Here is a 21,039-nt window from a genome sequence, read left to right on the forward strand (position 1 = left end):
TGTAGCCCAGACTGGAGTGCAATGGCACGATCTCAGCTCACTGCAACCTCCACTTTCCGGGTTCAAGTGATTCTCCTGCCTCAGCCTCCCAAGTAACTAGGATTACAGGCATGAACCACCACGCCCAGCTAATTTTTTGTATTTTTAGTAGATGTAGGGTATCACCACATTGGCCAGGCTGGTCTGTCCGCCTCAGCCTCCCAAAATGCTGGGATTACAGGCATGAGCATCGGTTGCTCAGCCTTGAAGATCTGACAGAAAAAAGCAACTACTGTGTTACAGAATAACAAACTATAAATAGAAACAGACATTTTAATACAGTCTTAATTACTTTGTGAACATGTAGATTAACCTTTAAATACAGGCTTTTTTTTTTTTCTCAAAACAGGATAAAAGTTATCTTCTTGTTTTTAATTTCCAAGTTGAAACTACAGATGACTATGTTTACTGAATCACATTTCAGGACGTTAAATCTTCGGACAATTATGTGTTCCTTTTTTCTTCACATTTTTGGAACTCCTTCAGATTTAAATCAATTAAATAACGTAGCTAAAACCTTGAACTCTTTTCAAAACAGTAAGTTGTAGAATAACAGTAATACTCAGGCCGGGTGCGGTGGCTCAAGCCTGTCATCCCAGCACTTTGGGAGGCCGAGACGGGCGAATCACGAGGTCAGGAGATCGAGACCATCCTGGCTAACCCGGCGAAACCCCGTCTCTACTAAAAAATACAAAAAACTAGCCGGGCGAAGTGGCGGCGCCTGTAGTCCCAGCTACTTGGGAGGCTGAGGCCGGAGAATGGCGTAAACCCAGGAGGCGGAGCTTGCAGTGAGCTGAGATCCGGCCACTGCACTCCAGCCTGGGCGACAGAGCGAGACTCCGCCTCAGGGGAAAAAAAAAAAAAAAAAAAATAAGCTGGTAAAAGATAAGCTGGTAAAATAAGCTGTCTCAAAACAAAAACAAAAACAATAATACTCATAGTTTTAAAAGAATTAAACAACTGGATCTGACAGACATTTTCACAATTTTTTGTTGTCATGCAATTTTGGATACAGGCATTCTGCATGGTTTCGCAAAGTCGGCATGGAGAAGTGTTAAGTTTCCTAAATTGAAGCTGAAGATTATAAAAGAGGGAAGGAGAATGAGAATAAGAGGCTGGCTAAAGATGCAAAGTATTTCCACTTCTTCATTGTTATGTAAATGTGTTTGCTTTTTAAGAAGCACAATCACTGAAAAATCTATTTGGAAGATGCCTTCACTCTCTGCAACTCCATCTGACTACATGCTGAGCATCCCTAATCCACAAATTCTGAAATACTCCAAAACGTGAAACTTTTTGAGTGCCAACATGATGCCAAAAGTGGAAAACTCCACACTCGACCTTCTGTGACAGGCTTGCAGTGAAAATGCAGGTGTACAACACGAAGGTGAGGTCAGTTCATAAAAATCGAAGGGAGTTATCTAAGACAAAAACCACTGTTAAGAAGGCAGATGCCTCTATAGGGAACTTTTTTTTTGAGACAAAGCGCGTAGCTCAGTCGCCCAGGCTGGAGTGCGGTGGTATGATCTCAGCTCACTGCAACCTCTGAGTCCCGGGTTCAAGCGATTCTCCTGCCTCAGCCGAGCAAGTAGCTGGGATGACAGGCATGTGCCACCACGCCCAGCTAATTTTTGTATTTTTAGTAGAGATGGGGTTTCACCATGTTGGCCAGGATGGTCTCGATCTCTTAACCTAGTAATCCACCCGCCTCTGCCTCCCAAAGTGCTGGGATTACAGGCGTGAGCCACCGCGCCAGACCCATTAAAAGCCAGCCAGCAGAATGTCTCCTTATCCTTAATGGACCCACTTCTTGGTCCCTCAGCTGCTTCTGATATTTCTTCTCGCCTAAGAAAAAAAAATGTGGTGTACAGTAACCTTTTCATCAAAACACAGCATCCTAGAAGGAGACTGAAAGCCTGCCACTGGGTGTTTCCACTGTTTAACAGCTGATGCAGGTATTCTGATGCTGCTGCTGTGCTGCCTAGTTTCTTTGAACACATTTTTTTTTTTTTTACTGTACTAATGGTATGTCATATTTTCTACTGTTAAGCACTTGTGTGTGAATAAGTGTAAGAAAATGATGACTTATCAGGAGCATATAAATTCAGAGTAAGGGGCTAGTCATGGTGGCTCACGCCTGTAACCCCAGCACTTTGGGAGGCTGAGGCGGGCGGATCATCTGAGGTCAGGAGTTCAAGACCAGCCTGGCCAACATGGTGAAACCCCGTCTCTACTAAAAATACAAAAATCAGCTGGGCATAGTGGCAGGCGCCTGTAATCCTAGCTACTTGGGAGGCTGAGGCAGGAGAATCGCTTAAACCTGGGAGGCAGTGGTTGCAGTGAGCGCCGAGATTGCACCATTGCACTCCAGCCCTGGGTGACAAGAGGGAAACTCTATCTTAAAAAAAAAAAAAAAAAAAAAAAAGGTTAGGGATAATGACAATGTTAACCAGATTGTTCACATGGGTGGCTGATAGAGTGACACCTTTGCTTTCTGATGGCCCAATGTATACAAATTTTGTTTAATGCACAAAATTATTGAAAATATTATACAGAATTGCCTTTAGGCCTTATGAATAAGATGTATATGAAACAAAAAAGGAATTTTTAGACTCGGGTCCCATCCCTGAGATATCTCATTAGGTATATGCAAATATTGCAAAATATGAAAAAATTTGAAATCCAAAACACTTGTGTTCCCAAGCATTTCAGATAAAAGATACTTGATTTGTATGCCAACCTTTCTTTCCTTTGAAACCCTAAATCTAGAGGTTACATAGTGTTGGGGTCCCCCTGTTTGCTAAACAAAGGAATGAACACACTAGACAAGACGAGACAAACACGGCGGCCACCCCGAAGGACACGCTCCGCTTTATTTTATACAGGCTTTATTTTATACAGTCGTTTGTGGAATGTTACCAAGTCACAAGACGCACTGTTGTTTTTCTGACCTTTCCCCGACTTTCTGGATTATCAAGATGTTTACACATAAACAAGCCCCCACGGTCTGCTGTTAGCAGCTGGCTCCTATCGGGAACGCCCTGCTTCGTTGGCAAGAGCAGGACTTATGGGGAACAAAACGAGCACGTAGTCCTCTACACATAGACCCATGAACCCAACATTAGCACTTACTCCAATTAGATTCCAAGCTCACAGAAGAAAGGAGCACAGCGCAGCTTAGTAGAAATGGGGAAACGAGCCGAGGGATGCCAGTTATACACTTTGTTCAAAGTCAGCCAACTAGGCTGTAGCTGACCTATAAGTAGCAAACAAGTCTCAGAACTCCTCATGTTTCAGCCATTCAACAGCACTGAATATTAACAGTGTTCTAGTCATTGGGAATAAACAAGATATTTCAGAGATGGCTCCCTAAAAGATATTCTACTTAAAAACCTGTGTGCTTAATTCTATTTCCTTAAATCACTTACGAGTAGTTGACCAAACAATAACATACGTTTAGAAACTAAAAATATACCTCCAAATGTGGAATAAAAGTTTTGTCACTTTCGAGGGCAACCACTTTGGCACCAGCTTCAAGTAATGCTTCAGTCAGGATTCCAGGACCTGGCGTATTAACAGAATGAAAAGTTTATTTGCACAAGAAACAACATAATCTCTTTCAATACCCAACTTTAGATGTTCCACATGTTATTATCTGCTTTTAAATCTGACAGCATCCTCCAAGTAGATGTCACTCTCCTTTTTACATTTCAGGAAACAGGAGATTATATATAGTTATTTGACTCCAGCATCAAAAGCGCTGCAGCTTGGCTTCAACATCCTTGTCAGTGACTGCAAAAGTTTTTTTTTTTTTTGAGAGGAAGTCTCACTCTGTCGTCAGGCTGGAGTGCAGTGGGACTATCTCAGCTCACTGCAACCTCTGCCTCCTGGGTCCAAGCGATTCTCTTGTCTCAGCCTCCCCAGTAGCTGAGATTACAGGTGCCCGCCACCACGCCGGGCTAATTTTGTATTTTAAGCAGAGACGGGCTTTCACCATGTTGGCCAGGCTGGCCTGGAACTCCTGACCTCAAGGGATCCACTCGCCTCGGCCTCTGGAAGTGCTGGATTACAGGCATGAGCCACCGCACCCGGACAAAACTTGCACACTTCATCACTATGATTCACTACCTCTTAGAAGAAACATACCGGCCGGGCGCGGTGGCTCAAGCCTGTAATCCCAGCACTTTGGGAGGCTGAGACGGGCGGATCACGAGGTCAGGAGATCGAGACCATCCTGGCTAATACGGTGAAACCCTGTCTCTACTAAAAACACAAAAAACTAGCCGGGCGACGAGGCGGGCGCCTGTAGTCCCAGCTACTCGGGAGGCTGAGGCAGGAGAATGGCGTAAACGCGGGAGGCGGAGCTTGCAGTGAGCTGAGATCCGGCCACCGCACTCCAGCCTGGGTGGCAGAGCAAGACTCCGTCTCAAAAAAAAAAAAAAAAAGAAGAAGAAACATACCACAATAAAATAGATTGCCTCTAGCCTCTCACTTACTCATGGACTACACGGATCCTTTAACCATCAAAGAGATTGTCAAGCCTAAACAGAACTGACTCCCTGTGATATGAAATGGTGCTTTAAAATATTATTATTCAAAAAGCCTATAAATCTTGTGTTCTTAGCATTCTGCTACGGTCTATAGGGAATGCACGGAAGAATAAGATAACATCATTTTTTCAGCTGGCAGAGGTTTGCAACTCTTTTGGAGAGATGATAAAATCTAAGAGCATGTTTTATCAAACATTGTGTAAAGTGCAAACTGCTACAGAAATATGTTGTGGTGTCATTAATGATACAGACTTTACGCTTACGTTGTGGGCAATCTCTCCAACTAAGGAGCTTCAAAAAAAGACCCGTATCTGGCCGGGCGCGGTGGCTCATGCCCCTAATCCCAGCACTTTGGGAGGCCTAGGCGGGCGGATCACGAGGTCAAGAGATCGAGACCATCCTGGCCAACATGGCGAACCCACGTCTCTAATAAAAATAAGAAAATTAGCTGCGCGTGGTGGCGGGCGCCTGTACTTCTTGCTACTCGGGAAGCTGAGGCAGGAGAATCGCCTGAACCAGGGACGCAGAAGTTGCAGTGAGCCGGGATCGCCCCATTGCACTCCAGCCTGGCGACAGAGCGAGACTCCACCTCAAAACAAAACAACAAAAAAACCTAGCACCTTACTTAAATAGCACCCCGACGAGGGTCAATACGTTTGAATAAATGATGCACATCCAAGAAAATGCAATCCAGCAGGACTCACCTGGATTGCACTCCAGCAGTAAGTGTGGAGGTCTATTTGGTTTTCCGCATACGATTTGCGCCAGGGTCTCAGCCAATCTCCGATCGGTTACGTAACGCTTAAAGTCTAAGCTGGACCTAGACGCCTTCTTTGGCGGATTCCTGAAATCCGTTTCGGGCAACAGCTGCGGAGAGCAGTCAGACAGGCCACTGCGGTTCCTCGCTGGCAAGTGCTTTCGCGTCGCCGCTGCAGACCCTAAAATGCAAAAGCGACCAGCGGCCGCCGAGGCAGAGAGCCTCAGCCGCGGAGGAAGCCTGGCTACTGGGATCCACATGTCCTTGTCTCTCAGGCCCGCTCCAAGGACTACCCAGTGTCGCTACTTCAGTGAACCCCACGCAGGGTATCCCACGTGGAATATTTTCTGGCGTCCGGGCCAGGTCAAGCGGAAGTAAACACTACAGCCTGCGCATGCGAACAGCGGAGCCTTCGTGCTTTTCTCCCTCACTTCCGCTTCCGCCTTGGCTCAGCAGCCCAAGGATTGTGAGTGGACCATTGAGGAGAGCGACAGACCATCCGGTTGGTGTCCGGACTCGCACTCTATGGTTGTCCGCGCTCTGCGCTTCCTCTCTAGCCGCCAGTGCTCTATGCTCCGCGGTCGCGGGCTGCCAGCCTCCAGCCGGCCAGCCGCGAGGGGTGCGCAGAGGGAGGCGGGGCGGAAAGGCGAGAGGTGTCTCCTCCACCGGAGCCACGGGAGACCCGAGCAAGCTCCGTGACAGCACGTCGGCCGCCATGTCGCCGAGTGGGGCTGGAAACAGACTCGGCGCCCAGCGGTAGCCCTCCTTGCGCCTCCGATTCCCAGGTGAGGAGAGGAGGAGCGGGATGCAGGGGGATCCGACGGCTCCTGGACGGGATGGAGAGCCTTTCGGAAGCCCCTCGCTCCTCCCCCTGCGCTGTCCTCCTCCAGCCGCGCTGCCTCTGCCTTCCCGGTGAGGTATAGCCCGGTCCCCTCACCTCCTCCGCCTCTCAGGTCGCCTGTTTTCCTCTCCTTTCTCAGCTACTGTGGGTCTCCTATTGGTGCGCGTCGCGCCAATTTCTCTCTCCCTGGGGGACTAGCGCCAGAAGTCGTTCCTCGCCGGGCTCCTGGAAGAGCCTGCGGCTTCCACGGTCTCCATTCCTTTCTGTTCCGTGGCCCACAGCCCGCTCTCCCCACCCTGGTGGATGGTTTTCATTCCCTCCCCACACCTGGTCCCCCCATCACCACCACTTTGGTTGTCAAGAACCGCCTGGTGTCTCCTTTCCTTTCCTCTCTCTGGGCCAATATTTTCCTTAATTTTTTCAGTTTGTGTGTTTGAAAGACTTAAGATTAAAAATGAAGAATTAAAAGCTTACAGTTCCTTTCTCAGCTTAACTAGATTAACACTTTAGGATGCTTATTTTATTCCTTATGTAAACTTAGTCAAACACATCATGCTGTGGAATGCGATTTAAAAGACCCAATTTTGAAGACTAAAAATAGGATGCTGTAATGGAAATTTTGGCAGTCTTTTTTTTTTTTTTTTTTTTTTTTAACCTATTGGGCAATGTTAGAAGACACGGTTCTTTGAGAGTGTTTTCGGTGTTTCAGGATCAAACTTAGAAAGAGCTTTTACCCATTATCCTTACCACCAAGGCAAGAAACGGCAGCCAATCAACTCCGTGTCTCAAAATACGTACAATCCTTTCTGCTTACTCTACTGAGAGCGTAATTGAGTTTGGCATTTAACTGCACAAGGAAAAGGTTCCTAAGGAATGTATCACCTAGCAAATAGTCTAAAGATTATACTCATGAAGCTCAAACGGATAAAGAATTGACAACCAAGTATGACCTTTTGTGGATCGTAAATTTGTTAGGACATCATAGAAAATGTCTCATCAGCTGTTTGTGGTACAAACTCTGGGGGCTCACTCATTGGTCTTCATTTCCTTACATTCTTTTTTCATGTAGTTTTCTCACTGACAATTTTTCAGAAGTGACTTTGCATCCCCTGAACCTGTCCCCATTACTGAGCTGCCTCCCCCTCTCCCCTTAAAAAACATTTTCATAGATTCAGAAATACACTTTTTTTCCCCCTCTAGGACCTGGAGTCCTAAATATTTTTAAATCAGATAAAATAGAGTTATGTCTCCATGGTTCACTCATGGAAATGTGTCGTTGAATTACTTACTTTTTAAATATACCTTTAAAAAAAATCATTGTGGTGGCTGGGTATAGTAGTTCATGCCTGTAATCCCAGCATTTTGGGAGGCCAAGGTGGGAGGATCACTTGCAGCCGGGAGTTCGAAGCCAGACTGGGCAACATAGACTCTGTCTCTTTAAAAAAAAAAAAAGAGAGAGAAAAAGGAAAATGAACACATTGTGGTTTTTTTAAAAAAACCATATTTTAAAATGCACTGTCTCACTTCATAATGTTTGTGGACCAAAGTTAGCCTACTGAGTCCTAGAAAAACTGATGTCATTTTTAATTTTGCTTTTGAGTGTTATTATTTTTTTTGGTTTTGGGAAGGAGAATTACATTGTAATATTCCCTTTTTACAGTGTTGATGGTTCACTTGTTTGTAATTGAAGGTACTTAAATAATAAAAAGACAGATTTTTGTACATCTTATTTTTTTCTGAGGTCCCAGGTGCTGAGAATGTTGATTTCACCTTAAAGATGAACTTTACGATCAGGATTTAGACATACTTTATTAGAAAAACTCAATTCCTGTGCAGTACTTCCCATCTTTTTTATTAAGAAGTGTGGTTTTCTCTCCCGTGCTGTTTGTGCCTTTTTGAAGTAATTTTTTTTTTTTTTTTGAGATGGAGTCTACTCTGTCGCCCAGGCTGGAGTGTAGTGGTGCGATCTTGGCTCACTATAACCTCCACCTTTCAGGTTCAAGCAGTTTCTCTGGCCTCAGCCTCCGAGTAGCTGGGATTACAGGCACCTGCCACTATGCCCGGCTAATTTTTGTGTTTTTAGTAGAGACGGGGTTTCACCATGTTGACCAGGCTGGCCTTGAACTACCGACCTCAGGTGATTCCCCGACCTCAGCCTCCCAAAGTGCTGGGATTACAGGCATGAGCCACCACACCTTTAAAATGGTGCCAAGACATAGTGATTCTGCTGATGATTTTTATAATCTCCAGAATTATCTTGTTCTCTCAATTAAGTTTGTAGCAAAGAGAAAATACTTTTGTTCCTGCTTTTTACATTTAAATATATTTATTTATTTGTGACGGTGGAGTTTTGCTATGTTGTCCTGGCTGGTCTCAAATTCCTGGCCTCAAGCAATCATCCCACCTCAGCCTCCCAAAGCACTGGCATTACAGGCATGAGCCATAACACCCAGCCTCTTTTGGCTTTTAAATGACAGCCGCAATTGGGAAATGCCGAGCGATAATCCTTGCTTGCTGTCAGAATTGAGGTTGTAGGTCTGTAGCAGCAGTGTTCAATAGAAATACAATGCAAGCTGTGTAAGTAATTTAAAATTTTCTAGTAGTGATATTAAGAAAGTAAAAAGAAACAGAAAAATTTTAGTAGTATATTTTGTTTAATCTTATGTATGTTATTTTAGCATGAAATCAATTTTAAAAGTTAATGAGCTATTTTACATTATTTCATACTAAATCTATAAACTCTGGTGTGTATTTTATACTTAGAGCACATCTCAATTTGGAGAAGCCACATTTCAAGTGCTCGATAGTCACATGTAGCTAAATGTTACCTTTCTGAGCAGCACAGATGATAGATCCTCACGTGATTTTTAAGCTGTCTTCCTACACTGAGAGTCTGATTCTGTGGGGTAAATTAAAAACTCCTCTTCCTGAAGTGCTGTGGTATTCAATTTGAGAAGTTTCTATGCAGGAAGAGAGTTCTAAGTCTCTTCCTCTTAGTGTTTTTGTTTTGTTTTATTTTGTTTGTTTGGAGACTGATTCTCACTCTGTTGCCCAGGCTGGAGTGCAGTGGCAGTCCGGGAGCCCTAAACTCCTGGGCTCAAATCATCCTTCCACCTCAACCTCCCAAAGTGTTGAGATTACAGGCGTAGCCACCATGCCCAGCCTCTTTCTCTTGGTGTTGACTGTATTAATGTGGAGCCCCATGCTTGTTTCGTGAGGCTCATAAGATGAATAGTGTTCAGTCATTTCCTGGCGTGTCATTGTTATTAGTTATTTACATCTACACGTCAACAGTGTGTCGAGGCACAGTGAGTTTCTGTCTACAAATTGTAGGGAGAACTTGAGGACCTACAAGAAGATTGAACTTTATTGTGAACAGATAGAGCACTGTTGTTGCAGTTATTTTCTGAATCAGTTTCAGGTAAGGCTAAGAGTTTTTTAAATGTGTTTTTTATATCCTGGTGTTTCTCATCAAGGGAAAGATCAAATCTTTGAGCGACATTAGAAAGGAAGAGAGTAGGTTTTATGGCTGTAGAATGCTGGGAGCCTGAATGAAGTAAAAGATTAACTTGCTTATGGTAGTTTAGGGAAATTTAAAAGAAAAGATGGCAGTTTTTATATAAAGCAACTGACATACTCTCTCCATACGTGCTTTGAGTTGTTTTTGCAACAAGGGTGGTGATTTACATAGAACCGTCTCTGGTTCAGAGCTGCTATAACAAAGGTAGCTCTAAAGCCAGTTAACCTCCATGGAGATCAGTCAGACCCGTCATTGTTCCTGTCTTGACCTCTGTGCTCTAATAAACTTCCCTAAATACTAATTTAGCTGCAGTGTGTTACGTCGACATTAGTAGCAAAATTAGCCTGCAGGCCTAATTAATATTCAGTGTAGTCTAATACAGGAAACATGCCCTCTTCTCAACCTTTGTGGTATGAAGAAATTTTAAATTACCTGGTCAGTGAACAAACTCCCTCTGTCAAATATAGTCTCACTGATAGACCTGGCACAATGTAGGGACTGTGGGGAGTGTTAGAGGATCAAAGACAGAATTGGGGAAGGGGTATAGTTATTAGATGTTGCTTGTTTTGTGAGCGATGTGTGGATGTTCTGTAAGAAAATAATAATGTTTTCATTTAAATTTAAAACTAGATAGCCGTTCATTGGCACCCTTTTAGTTGGATAAGAGAGAAAATACTTTGCTTGGTTTCTACAAGTGAGTCTTAGCAAATTTATTGTAGTTATTTTAGGAAGAGTAATCGGTAGTGCAGTAATCTTCAGTTTTTAAAAAACCCTGATAAGGTTTAAATGGGCTTTAAAAGCATTATATGCTTATTGAGAAATTGTAACTTAATATATGTGTGTCTTGATACTGTTATGTAACCTTTCCAGTTTAGGGCCTTCAAGATTCATGTGAATACAGGCTTTCCTTTATGTAGGAATCATTCTCATGGGGGAAATTATATATCCTTTCAGGGAATAATTTTGTTTTTTAAGCATTTGAAATAATTGTTTGTAATATTCTTTAAAGAACACATCATTAGCAGAATTCTGAAGTCTTATAATAGCTTGAGATTTCTTAAATTGTTTTTATCCTTTTTGAGACAGTGTCTGTCCTTTTTGCGACAGTGTATTGCTCCATCGCCCAGGCTGGAGTGCAGTGGTGCGAGATCTCCACTCACTACAACCTCCAGCTCCTGGGTTCAAGGGATTCTCCTGCCTCAGCCTCCCGAGTAGCTGGGATTACAGGCGTGTGCCACCACACCCAGCTAATTTTTTGTATTTTTAGTAGAGGCAGAGTTTCACCATGTTGGCCAGGCTAGTTTCAAACTCCTGACCCTCAAGTGATCCACCCATCTCGGCCTCCCAAAGTGCTGGGATTAAAGGCATGAGTGAACAAACTCCCTCTGTCAAATATAGTCATGATAGACCTGGCACAATGTAGGGACTGTGGGGAGTGTTAGAGGATCAAAGACAGAATTGGGGAAGGGGTATAGTTATTGGATGTTGCTTGTTTTGTGAGCGATGTGTGGATGTTCTATAAGAAAATAATAATGCTTTCTTTTAAATTTAAAACTAGATAGCCTTTTATCTAAGACTAGATATCTTAATTTTGAGATCCTGCTCTTTAACATTTTGGAGATGGAAACTTTTTGCCATATACCCTCCACCCTTCCATCTCTTAGGACTTCCTGTTTTTCATCATCATTAGCCATGTGGAAAGGAAAGACAGTTTGTGCCTATCAAAATACTGACAAATCAGTATCTTGTCAGTATTTTGTCAAATCTCAAACTAAAATTCCTTTTAGACTGAGAAAAATTCTGAAACAGTAAATGGTAAATTTTGTCACATTTATTTACTTATTTTACAGATGAGGTCCTCACTATGTTGCCCAGATTAGCCTTGAACTCCTGGGCTCAAGTGATCCTCCTGCTGTAGCCTCCTGGGCTGGGACTACAGGCATGTGCCACACTGTCTGGTTAGTCACCCTTCATCGACATTTGGGCATTTGATATTTAAATTGACAGTATCTAGGCAATTATAGAAATTAACATTATTTTGCAATTGGCATATGTATTACATTTTCTTATGAGAATAGTTGCCCTGTTTTTTTCCTGGAGAGCCACTGCCTGATTAAATAATTTCATATTTTTTTCTATCTTAGCTGCATTTTGAAAACTCAGTGAATTAGGTTACTGTGGTTTTCTAATTTGAATGAAGGTAAAGTAACCTTTAAAAATACTTTTTGGCCGGGCGCGGTGACTCAAGCCTGTAATCCCAGCACTTTGGGAGGCCGAGACGGGCGAATCACGAGGTCAGGAGATCGAGACCATCCTGGCTAACACGGTGAAACCCCATCTCTACTAAAAATGCAAAAAAATTAGCCAGGCGTGGCGGCGAGCGCTTGTAGTCCCAGCTACTCGCGAGGCTGAGGCAGGAGAATGGCGTAAACCCAGGAGGCGGAGCTTGCAGTGAGCCGAGATCGCGCCACTGCACTCCAGCCTGGGCGACTGAGCGAGACTCCTTCTCAAAAAAAAAAAAAATACATTTTGGCCAGTCTCAGCCATGCTTGGGACTCGCGCCTGTAGTCCTGGCTACTCTAGAGGCTGAGGTGGGAGGATCACCTAAGCACAGGAGGTCGAGGCCTCAGTGAAGCATGACTGCACCACTGTGCTCTGCACTCCAGCCTGGGTGACAGAGTAAGACCCTGTCTCAAAAATGCACAGATACATGAATTAAGTACTTTTTATGTTATAGATTTTGAAATAAGTTATTAAAAAGTTTGGGAATTTTATAAGATAAAATGCTGCTGTCCTTGCGTATTAGATAGCATACTGCTTGTATTTTGATTTTTGGTATGCATTGTCTTTGTTCATTATTTTTCTCTTCTGCAGCTGTTATTATCAGTATACAACTAAATCTTAAAAATAATTTTTAGATGAACTGAAAAATGTTACCTAAGATTTTTCAGTGAGGATTTATTTTTGTGAAAATTTGTGTGGTTCGTTATTTAAATAGAGATGAGATCTCACTATTTTGCCCAGGCTAGTCCTGAACTCCTGAGTCAGCTCAAGTGATCCTCCTGCCTTGGCCTCCCAAGGTACTGGGAGTATAGACGCGAGCCACCGCTCCCAGCCAAAAATGTGTTTTATTTGTTGACTAATAAACAGTGGAGTTATTTATTTTTGTGTCAGGTATGTGGTTTTTCTAATTATTAATTTTTTAGAAAAATAGAAGCAGGGTTTTGCCATGTTGCCCAGGCTGGTCCTGAAATCCTGAGCTCAAGCAGACTGCCTACTTCAGCCTCCCAAAGTGCTGGGATTACAGGTGTGAGTCACCGCGCCAGGTCTGAGTTAATTGTTTTTACCTCATGAAGCAACAAAGAACATTTTAGATTTTTTTTCCACTTGTGAAGCATGAAAAAGTTTACTTAGATTGGGTCTTTTAAGAATTCATGTAACCAAAGTGATTTCCTCCGTCAGAGTCAACTCAGATGAAAAGAAGGGTGGACATTTGTGCAAATTGTACTGGTTATAATTATTGTGAAATTTAGTTTCCTGGAAAAGTCATTATTGATACCCATTAGTGGCATCTTAATTCAAATTCAGCCATCAGGCTTTATTTTAAATAATTTAGACAGTAATCTCTAGATTATTTTTGCTACAAGTATTTTTAAAATCTTTGCCATGCCAGTTAGAGTTGTATCTGTAGCATTGGATAAGCACTGTAAAGAGCCAAAATTAGAAGTAATGCCCTTCGTCTTCCCTGTTTTAATCATGTAATGTATGTTTTGTGACTCGGAAGAGAGAAGATAGTCTGTCTTATTAGTATTACATTTGAACTCTTTTTTTTTGATACTTCAAATTCTAGGGTACATGTGCACAGCGTGCAGGTTTGTTACATATGTATACATGTGCCATGTTGGCGTGCAGGACCCGTTAACTCATCATTTACATTAGGTATATCTCCTAATGCTATCCCCCCCGAACTCTTGCTTTAAAATTGATATAATAGATCATATAGTCACCAAAGCTCATCTTTTCTCTAGCCAGAGAAAGATGTATTTCAAAATAACCTAAAGTAAAATAGTATTTAATTCAAGAAGTTAATTTTTATTATATCAGGTGACCTCTTGGTTGGTTATAGTTTCATGCGTTCTGATGCCTACGGGCTTTTTATCCTTCCCTTCTCCACTGTATAGCTGGGGAAAACGTAGGGATTGCCCAGTTTCAAATGCCAATAGAGCTTTAACCTGTGTGTCCGTGGCTTGCCTTCCCTGACGCCTCAAAGAGTATAGCTGTGAGTGCAAAAACCTTAGGAGCAGAAATTCTGCTCCAGAAACACGTATCTAGGCTGAGGAAACATATTCTAAGAGTATCTGTTTTGTAACCGAAGCTTCCACGTACTTGTGTAATGCTTTGTGTGAAACCATGTGCTTTGCCGGAGAGTTGCCATTTTCCTCCAACTCTTCAGTGTAAGTGAAAACCTGGGCCCAGAATGTCTCTCTAGATTATTCTGGTTCCCTCACCTTTTAGTTTTTTCCATGGAAAGCTGACAGGTCAGAATAGGTCATATTTTATTAGAAACTTGAAAGTGGTGGGGGATAGAAGTGCAAATCTTATTCTTTGCCTCTTTTTTCCTTCTTGATTACAAAGTAATGATGCTCCAAATATTTTTTTAAAAGGTCAGTAAATTTTAACTTGAGGAAAACATGGTTATTCAAAAATTAGTGTTTTTTCTTTTCCTTTAAAAAAATTTTTTTTAGAGACAGTGTGTTGCACTATCGCCCAGGTTGCCATCCAGTGGCATGATTATAGCTCCGTACAGCCTCAAACTCCTGGACTCAAGCAGTCCTCTCACTTCAACCTCCCTAGTAGCTGGGACTGCAGGTGTGCACCACCATGCCCAGCTAACTTTTTTTTTTAAAGCTTTTTGTAGAGATAGGTCCTCCCTGTGTTGCCCCAGCTGGTCTAGAACTCATGGCCTCCTCCAGGAGCGATCCTCCTGCCTTGGCCTCCCAAAGCACAATACGTGTATTTTTCAGAGGGAATTCTCAGGTTTCATCAGATTTTTCAAGGAATATGTTAATAAAAGGACAAGAGCCACAGCATCAATTTGACTTAGTTGGTTATTGTATGTCTTTCCTAAATTTATCTGATAAGCAGCTATGGTTTATAAGGATTCCTATGTAAAAGCATCATTTTTAGTAGTATTTTATTTAAAACAAAAATAATTTAACAGATTATGGGCCAGACCCGGTGGCTCACGCCTGTAATCCCAGCACTTTGGGAGGCCGAGGCAGGCGGATCACGAGGTCAGGAGATTGAGACCATCCTGGCTAACACGGTGAAACCCCGTCTCTACTAAAAAATACAAAAAAATTAGCCGGGCGTGGTGGCGGGCGCCTGCAGTCCTAGCTACTTGGGAGTCTGAGGCAGGAGAATGGTGTGAACCCGGGAGGTGGAGCTTGCAGTGAGCCGAGATCGCGCCACTGCACTCGAGCCTGGGCAACAGAGTGAGACTCCATCTCAAAAAAAAAAAAAAGATTATGAGGAAAAGTCATGGTGAGTCAAAGAACAAATCTGAACAAATCTTCCTCAAGTATTTTATTTATTTTTCTATCTATTTATTTATTTTTGAGATGGAGTTTTGCTCTGTTGCCCAGGCTGGAGTGCAATGGCATGATCTTGGCTCACTGCAGCCTCCACCTCCTGGGTTCAAGTGATTCTCACCTCAGCCTCCCAAGTAGCTGGTATTACAGGTGCCCGCCACCAAACCTGGCTAATTTTTGTACTTTCAGTAGAGATGGGGTTTCAGCATGTTGGCCAGTCTGGTCTGGAACTCCTGACCTCAAGTGATCCCCCTGGCTTGGCCTCACAAAGTGCTGGGAGTACAGGTGTGAGCCGCCGCGTCTGGCTCCTCAAGTATTTTTTGCCTTGTATCTTTTATACCTTTAGGAATTACTCTTTATATTTTTCTAGTACCTTGTGGGGTACTTTTTTTTTTTTTTAAATCATTTGTTTGTCCTCTGTGCGTTTTCTAGAAAAGTGAATAATTATTGTGGTTGAGTTTTTGCTGCAAGTCCAAAGAGTTCTACACAGACCTGGGATTAGGGTAAAGGCAACTGCTGTTTTGTGATGATGAGAAGAATGGGTCCATAGAGAGCTGGATTGTACAGACATGTTCCCTGATGAATAAGGAGTGGGTGAGAAACTGGGGACAGGTAGAAAAATTATCCTTGAAGAGTGAATAGAAACATTCTTCTACTGAGATGGAGGTGGAGCTTCTATTTACTTGTCCAGGTGAGACTCTGCTGAGCCAGGAATGGGCAGGCAGGGGACTGGAGACTGGAGATGAAGGTTGAGAATCGCTCTGGAGGAAGGATGTCTGGCCAGCATTCAGGTTCCAGCGGAGGTTTCATGGATACTTCTTTGAGAGAGTTACTCATTTGTGTAGTTGTGATACTCTTAGCAATAGATTGCAGATTGGCGATAGGAGCAGAAAACGTAGTTAGATTGATCAGGGCTGGTGGTTTATAGGGTGAGTGCAGTAGAAATGTAAGAAGACTAAGGAGTAGCAAGAGATGATACGTGGATTCGATATTAGATAGGAAAGGAAGTAGTGCCAGGATGAGGCTGACTAAGGTGACCAAAACATTGGCAGGAGTTCGGCACTCTTGTGGTTGAACAGCTGGGTTAATTAAGGGCTTGAGAGTAATCAAGGAATAGGAGTTTAGAGCCAGATAAAAGGATATGGATAGTGGGATATTGTTGAGACTCATCTGAATTGAACAGATTTGTGTTGTTTATTTTGATATTCAGTAACAACATAAGACTGGAGTAATCCTGGCTAAATGACTAGACCATAGGATATTATTATAGATTTTTGAGACATAAAAAATTATTTATTCCACAAGTATGTGAGGTCATTGCTTTTATTATGCAAACCAGAAAGATAGTATTTTCTGAATTTTTTTTTTTTTTTTTTGAGACGGAGTCTCGCTCTGTCGCCCAGGCTGGAGTGCAGTGGCCGGATCTCAGCTCACTGCAAGCTCCGCCTCCCGGGTTCACGCCATTCTCCTGCCTCAGTCTCCCGAGTAGCTGGGACTACAGGCGCCGCCATCTCGCCCGGCTAATTTTTTGTATTTTTTAAGTGGAGACGGGGTTTCACCATGTTAGCCAGGATGGTCTCAACCTCCTGACCTTGTGATCCGCCCACCTCGGCCTCCCAAAGTGCTGGGATTACAGGCTTGAGCCACCGCGCCCGGCCTATTTTCTGAATATTAATGTGCCTCTGATATGCAGGACGGATTGAAAGGGATATGTGAGAAAATGAAAGCCTTAATTAAAGTAAACATCAGCCTAAACTCTTTGAAATTATAACCTCTGAAATGACAGAATTAATGAGTTTTTGCTTTGTGTTCATAAGAAGAGAAGAAATAAGCTAGTGAACTCCTGGCTTCCGTTTTGTAATTTTTAAAATTGTGTTTGCCGTATAGATTTTATGTTCTTTATTCTACTCAAATTCATAAATTAATTTTAATTTATTGATAATCCATTTAACCTATACACTATGATATACGCAAGAAAATATGTCATGTTAGTGTATAATTTTGAAATATGGTAGATTTTGAATGACTGTTGAAACCCAACATTCCTATTAGCTTAATGGCTAATGTCATGAATGACTTTATATAGATTTAATTTTTTAAAGAAAGAAACAGGAAATATACATGAAAAGTCTTTTGGTTAGTATAATTTATAATTCATTTGGTATATATTGTATAGAATTTTATTTCTTCATTTTACTAGAATTTTAAATGCCACCTCGTTTGACTTAGGGTTCAGTAAACCTATTGTGAAAAGTTGTGAAAGTTTGGATGAGTTACTTTTTAAGATCTATACAGTTCCACTATAGAGGTCTCTACTTTGTGCCCTGGAAAACTGGTTTTGTAGGAATTCCTGTTTCTGTAGGTTATTGGCAATGACAGCAAGAGTCTCGGTGGTGCTCTAAAATAGGGTCCTAAGCAGTGGATATCTACTGAAATGGTTGATAAATACACTTTCTAAAAGAAAAAAACCCACACATTTATTGCTCGAGATAACACATGTCAAAGTGACTTTCCACAGTGTGTGGCACACAGACAGCACTTAGTAAATGGGGTGTTTTGTTTTTAATTTGCTAAACTTTTATTACTTTGTATTTATTTGGGTTATTTTCTTTCTAAAGAGGGGAATAATATTAATATTTAAATGACCTGCATAACATTCTTAGTGATTAAAAATAAACTTTTATGTCCTTGGTTCAATGATTTAAAAAATGTGTTTGAGTATAAAATCTTACATTTAAATGTGCAAAATACAGAAAAGTACAAAAATAAAAACTCGTGAGACCTGATTGTTTAAACGTGTGTAGCACATAGTTGAATTCCCATCAACTAAGAGGAAAAAGTGTTAACATTTTGGTATATTTATTTTCAGTCTCTTTGGAGTGTGTGTTTTTACATAGCTGAGGTCATATTTACAATTTGTTTTAGATTCTTCTTCTCTCGTTATGGACACATAATGTATATTTTTTGTGGTTTTGTAACATGATAAACATTTCCCTATTACTGAACATTTGTTTTCAGTTTTTTCCTCACTGCCACAGTGGTCTTATGTATTCTCGTGTTGCTATTTAAATAATAAAGAAATACCTGAGACTGGGCAATTTTAAAGGAAAGAGGTTTATTTGGCTCACACTTCTGCAGGCTGTATGGGCATGACATCACTCAGCTTCCGGGGAGGCCTCAGGGAGCCTTTACTCGTGGTGGAAGGTGAAATGAGAGCAGGCACATCACATGGCGAGAGCAGGAGCAGGCGCAAGCAGGATGTGCTACACACATTTAAACAGCCAGGTCTCACGAGAACTCACTATTACGAGAACTCACTATTGCGAGGACAGCAGCCAAAGGGATGGTGCTAAACCATTCATGAGAAATCCACCCCTATGGTCCAATCAACAATCAGGTCTCACAAGAATGCTCTCACTGTCATGAGGACAGCAGCCAAAGAGATGGTGTTAAACCATTCATGAGAAATCCACCCCTATGGTCCAGTCAACAATCAGGTCTCACGAGAACTCACTCGCTATTGCGAGGACAGCAGCCAAAGGGATGGTGTTAAACCATTCATGAGAAATCCACCCCTACGGTCCAGTCAACAATCAGGTCTCACGAGAACTCACTCGCTATCACGAGAACTCACTCACTATCGCGAGGACAGTGGCCAAAGGGATGGTGTTAAGCCATTTGTGAGAAATCCACCCCTATGGTCCAGTCACCTGCCACCAGGCCCCACCTCCAATACTGAGGATTACAATTCCACATGAGATTTGGGTGGGGACAAATATATAAACTATATCACCTTGGATAAGCTATTTAGCTTCCTTTCCCCTTAGTTTTCACATTTGTAAATGTGGGAAATAATACTTCCTAAGAGTTATGAGGATTAACTGACGTAATGTATATAGGACAGGTAGAGCAGTCCTTGAAATAAGCCTGTAAAATATTGCCCCTGTGTTCATCTTTGTGCACAGAGGATCTCCTCATTTTTCCTTTTTATGGCTACAGAAAAAATTTTTAGCGTAAATCCCCCAATAATAAAAGGACTTAATTGTTTTAACCTTACTATATATTGCAAAATCATTTTCTGATAAGTTATGGCAGTTTACATTCCTCTTGAGCAGCATGAGACTGTGAATATTTAATCGAACCCTCACCAATATTACATATTCTCATTTATTTATTCATTTATTGTAGAATTAGGGTCTTGCTTTGTTATACAGACTAGAGTATAGTGATGTGATCATAGCTCATTGCAGCCTCAAACTCCTGGGCTTAAGCAATCCTCTAGCCTTATCTTCCAGAGTAGCTGGGACTATAGGTATATGCCACCACACCCAGCTAATTTTTTTTTTTTTTTTTTTTGAGACAAGGCCTTGCTCTGTTGCCCTGGCTGGGGTGTAGAGACCACTGCTCACTGCAGCCTCGACCTCTTGGGCTCAAGTGATCCTCTTACTTCAGCCTCACAAGTAGCTGGACCACATGCATGTGCCACGAACGTCTGGTTAATTTTTTATTTTTTTGTAGAGACAGGGTCTCACCTTGTTGCTCAGGCTGGTCTCAAACTCCTGGGCTCAAGTGGTCCTGCCACTTCAGCCCCCGAAGTGCAGGTATTACAGGTGTGAGCCACTGTGCCTGGCTCATGTTCTCATTTTTTAAAATCCTTGTTTGAGAGGCAAATGAATTGCCCATTTTAGTTAGAGAAGGAGATTTACAGAAGACTAGTAGAGGGTAAAGTTAGAGAGCTGGTTTGCTGAGATACTGGAGAAACTTAAGAGTTGGGACTGTGTTGGGTGTCGTGACCCTCAGTTCTCCACAAGGACTTGAACTGGATTAAGGGCACCATGAGTCTACAGGCAGGTCCAGTAGGCTCCACCTTCCCCATCCAGCCAAACTGGTGGCCTCAGTTTCCTGTAAAAATGTCTTGTCTTTGTATCTGAAATACTGTTACATCCCACTACTTCTTTTTCATCTGTCTAATCTTTCTTATCGTGATTCACTTTCATTTCCTCCATGTCTTCCTTCACAGAAGGCTGGCCAGCTGAAACGGCATGGCAAAGGAGTGTGTCCTCTGCTGACAGACTCCCTCTAGGGAGAAAGAAGGTGGCTGAGCCAGTAAAGCTTAGGCATTACCAAATTTGCCAATAAGAGAAATCATTCTACCTTCCCAGAAGTGGGTGAGTAAAGGAGTGTGGGAAAGTTTCTACACTAACACAGCCCTCAATATTTATATTAATTTTACTTTTAAACCATATTAGCATATGTCCACTGTTTTTTAAAAAGTCGTTTTCTTGAGTTTAAAAATCTGCAACTTACAACTCAGTAGGCTGTGCATAGACATTTTGCCACAGAAGATATACAAATGGCCAAAAACACGTGAAAAGATGCCCAGCATCATTAGCCATCAGGGAAATACAAATCAAAACCACAGTGAAATATACCACTTCACACCTGGAGATAGAGAAATCCAAGCCCTCCCTTGTACATCTGATGGAAAGCAGCGTGGCAGTTCCTCGTCAGTTAAACATCATATTAGCATGTGACCCAGCAGTTCCACTCCTAGGTATACACTGAAAAGAATTAAAAGCAAGTGTTCACACAAACACATGTGCACAGATGTTTGTAACAGTATTATTCACAATAGCCAAAAAGTAGAGACAGCCCAAATGTCCATCAGCTGATGAATGGCTAAATAAAAGGTGGTATATCTGTATATCTGTACAGTGGAAGATTCTTTGGCAATAAAAAGA

The 21,039-nt window shown here is 42.2% G+C and overlaps 2 protein-coding genes across 9 annotated transcripts in view; one reads left to right on the plus strand and one right to left on the minus strand.

Moving 5' to 3' along the window:
* Positions 1-5,785, minus strand: part of TFB2M (transcription factor B2, mitochondrial) — a 29,495-nt gene extending 23,710 nt beyond the window's left edge. For all 3 annotated transcript variants that reach the window (XM_010387314.2, XM_010387313.2, XM_030935838.1), the window contains exons 1-2: positions 5,294-5,785; positions 3,515-3,603 (exon numbers count right to left, since the gene is read on the minus strand). In XM_010387314.2, the coding sequence (XP_010385616.1) occupies positions 3,515-3,603; positions 5,294-5,606 (402 nt within the window). In that variant the 5' untranslated portion in view covers positions 5,607-5,785. The remainder of the gene's footprint in view (positions 1-3,514; positions 3,604-5,293) is intronic.
* A 7-nt stretch (positions 5,786-5,792) lies between these two features.
* CNST (consortin, connexin sorting protein) overlaps positions 5,793-21,039 on the plus strand; it is a 117,341-nt gene continuing 102,094 nt past the window's right edge. For 3 of the 6 annotated variants that reach the window (XM_010387315.2, XM_010387317.2, XM_030935841.1), the window contains exon 1: positions 5,793-6,131. The gene's annotated coding sequence lies outside the window, so the exon portion shown is untranslated. Of the gene's footprint in view, positions 6,259-9,502; positions 9,609-20,318; positions 20,467-21,039 lie in introns of those variants that run through there. The other 3 variants (XM_030935839.1, XM_010387316.2, XM_030935840.1) reach the window with 3 other exon arrangements.

The sequence above is a fragment of the Rhinopithecus roxellana genome, chromosome 8 (genome assembly GCF_007565055.1).
Source record: "Rhinopithecus roxellana isolate Shanxi Qingling chromosome 8, ASM756505v1, whole genome shotgun sequence".
Lineage (NCBI taxonomy): Eukaryota > Metazoa > Chordata > Mammalia > Primates > Cercopithecidae > Rhinopithecus > Rhinopithecus roxellana.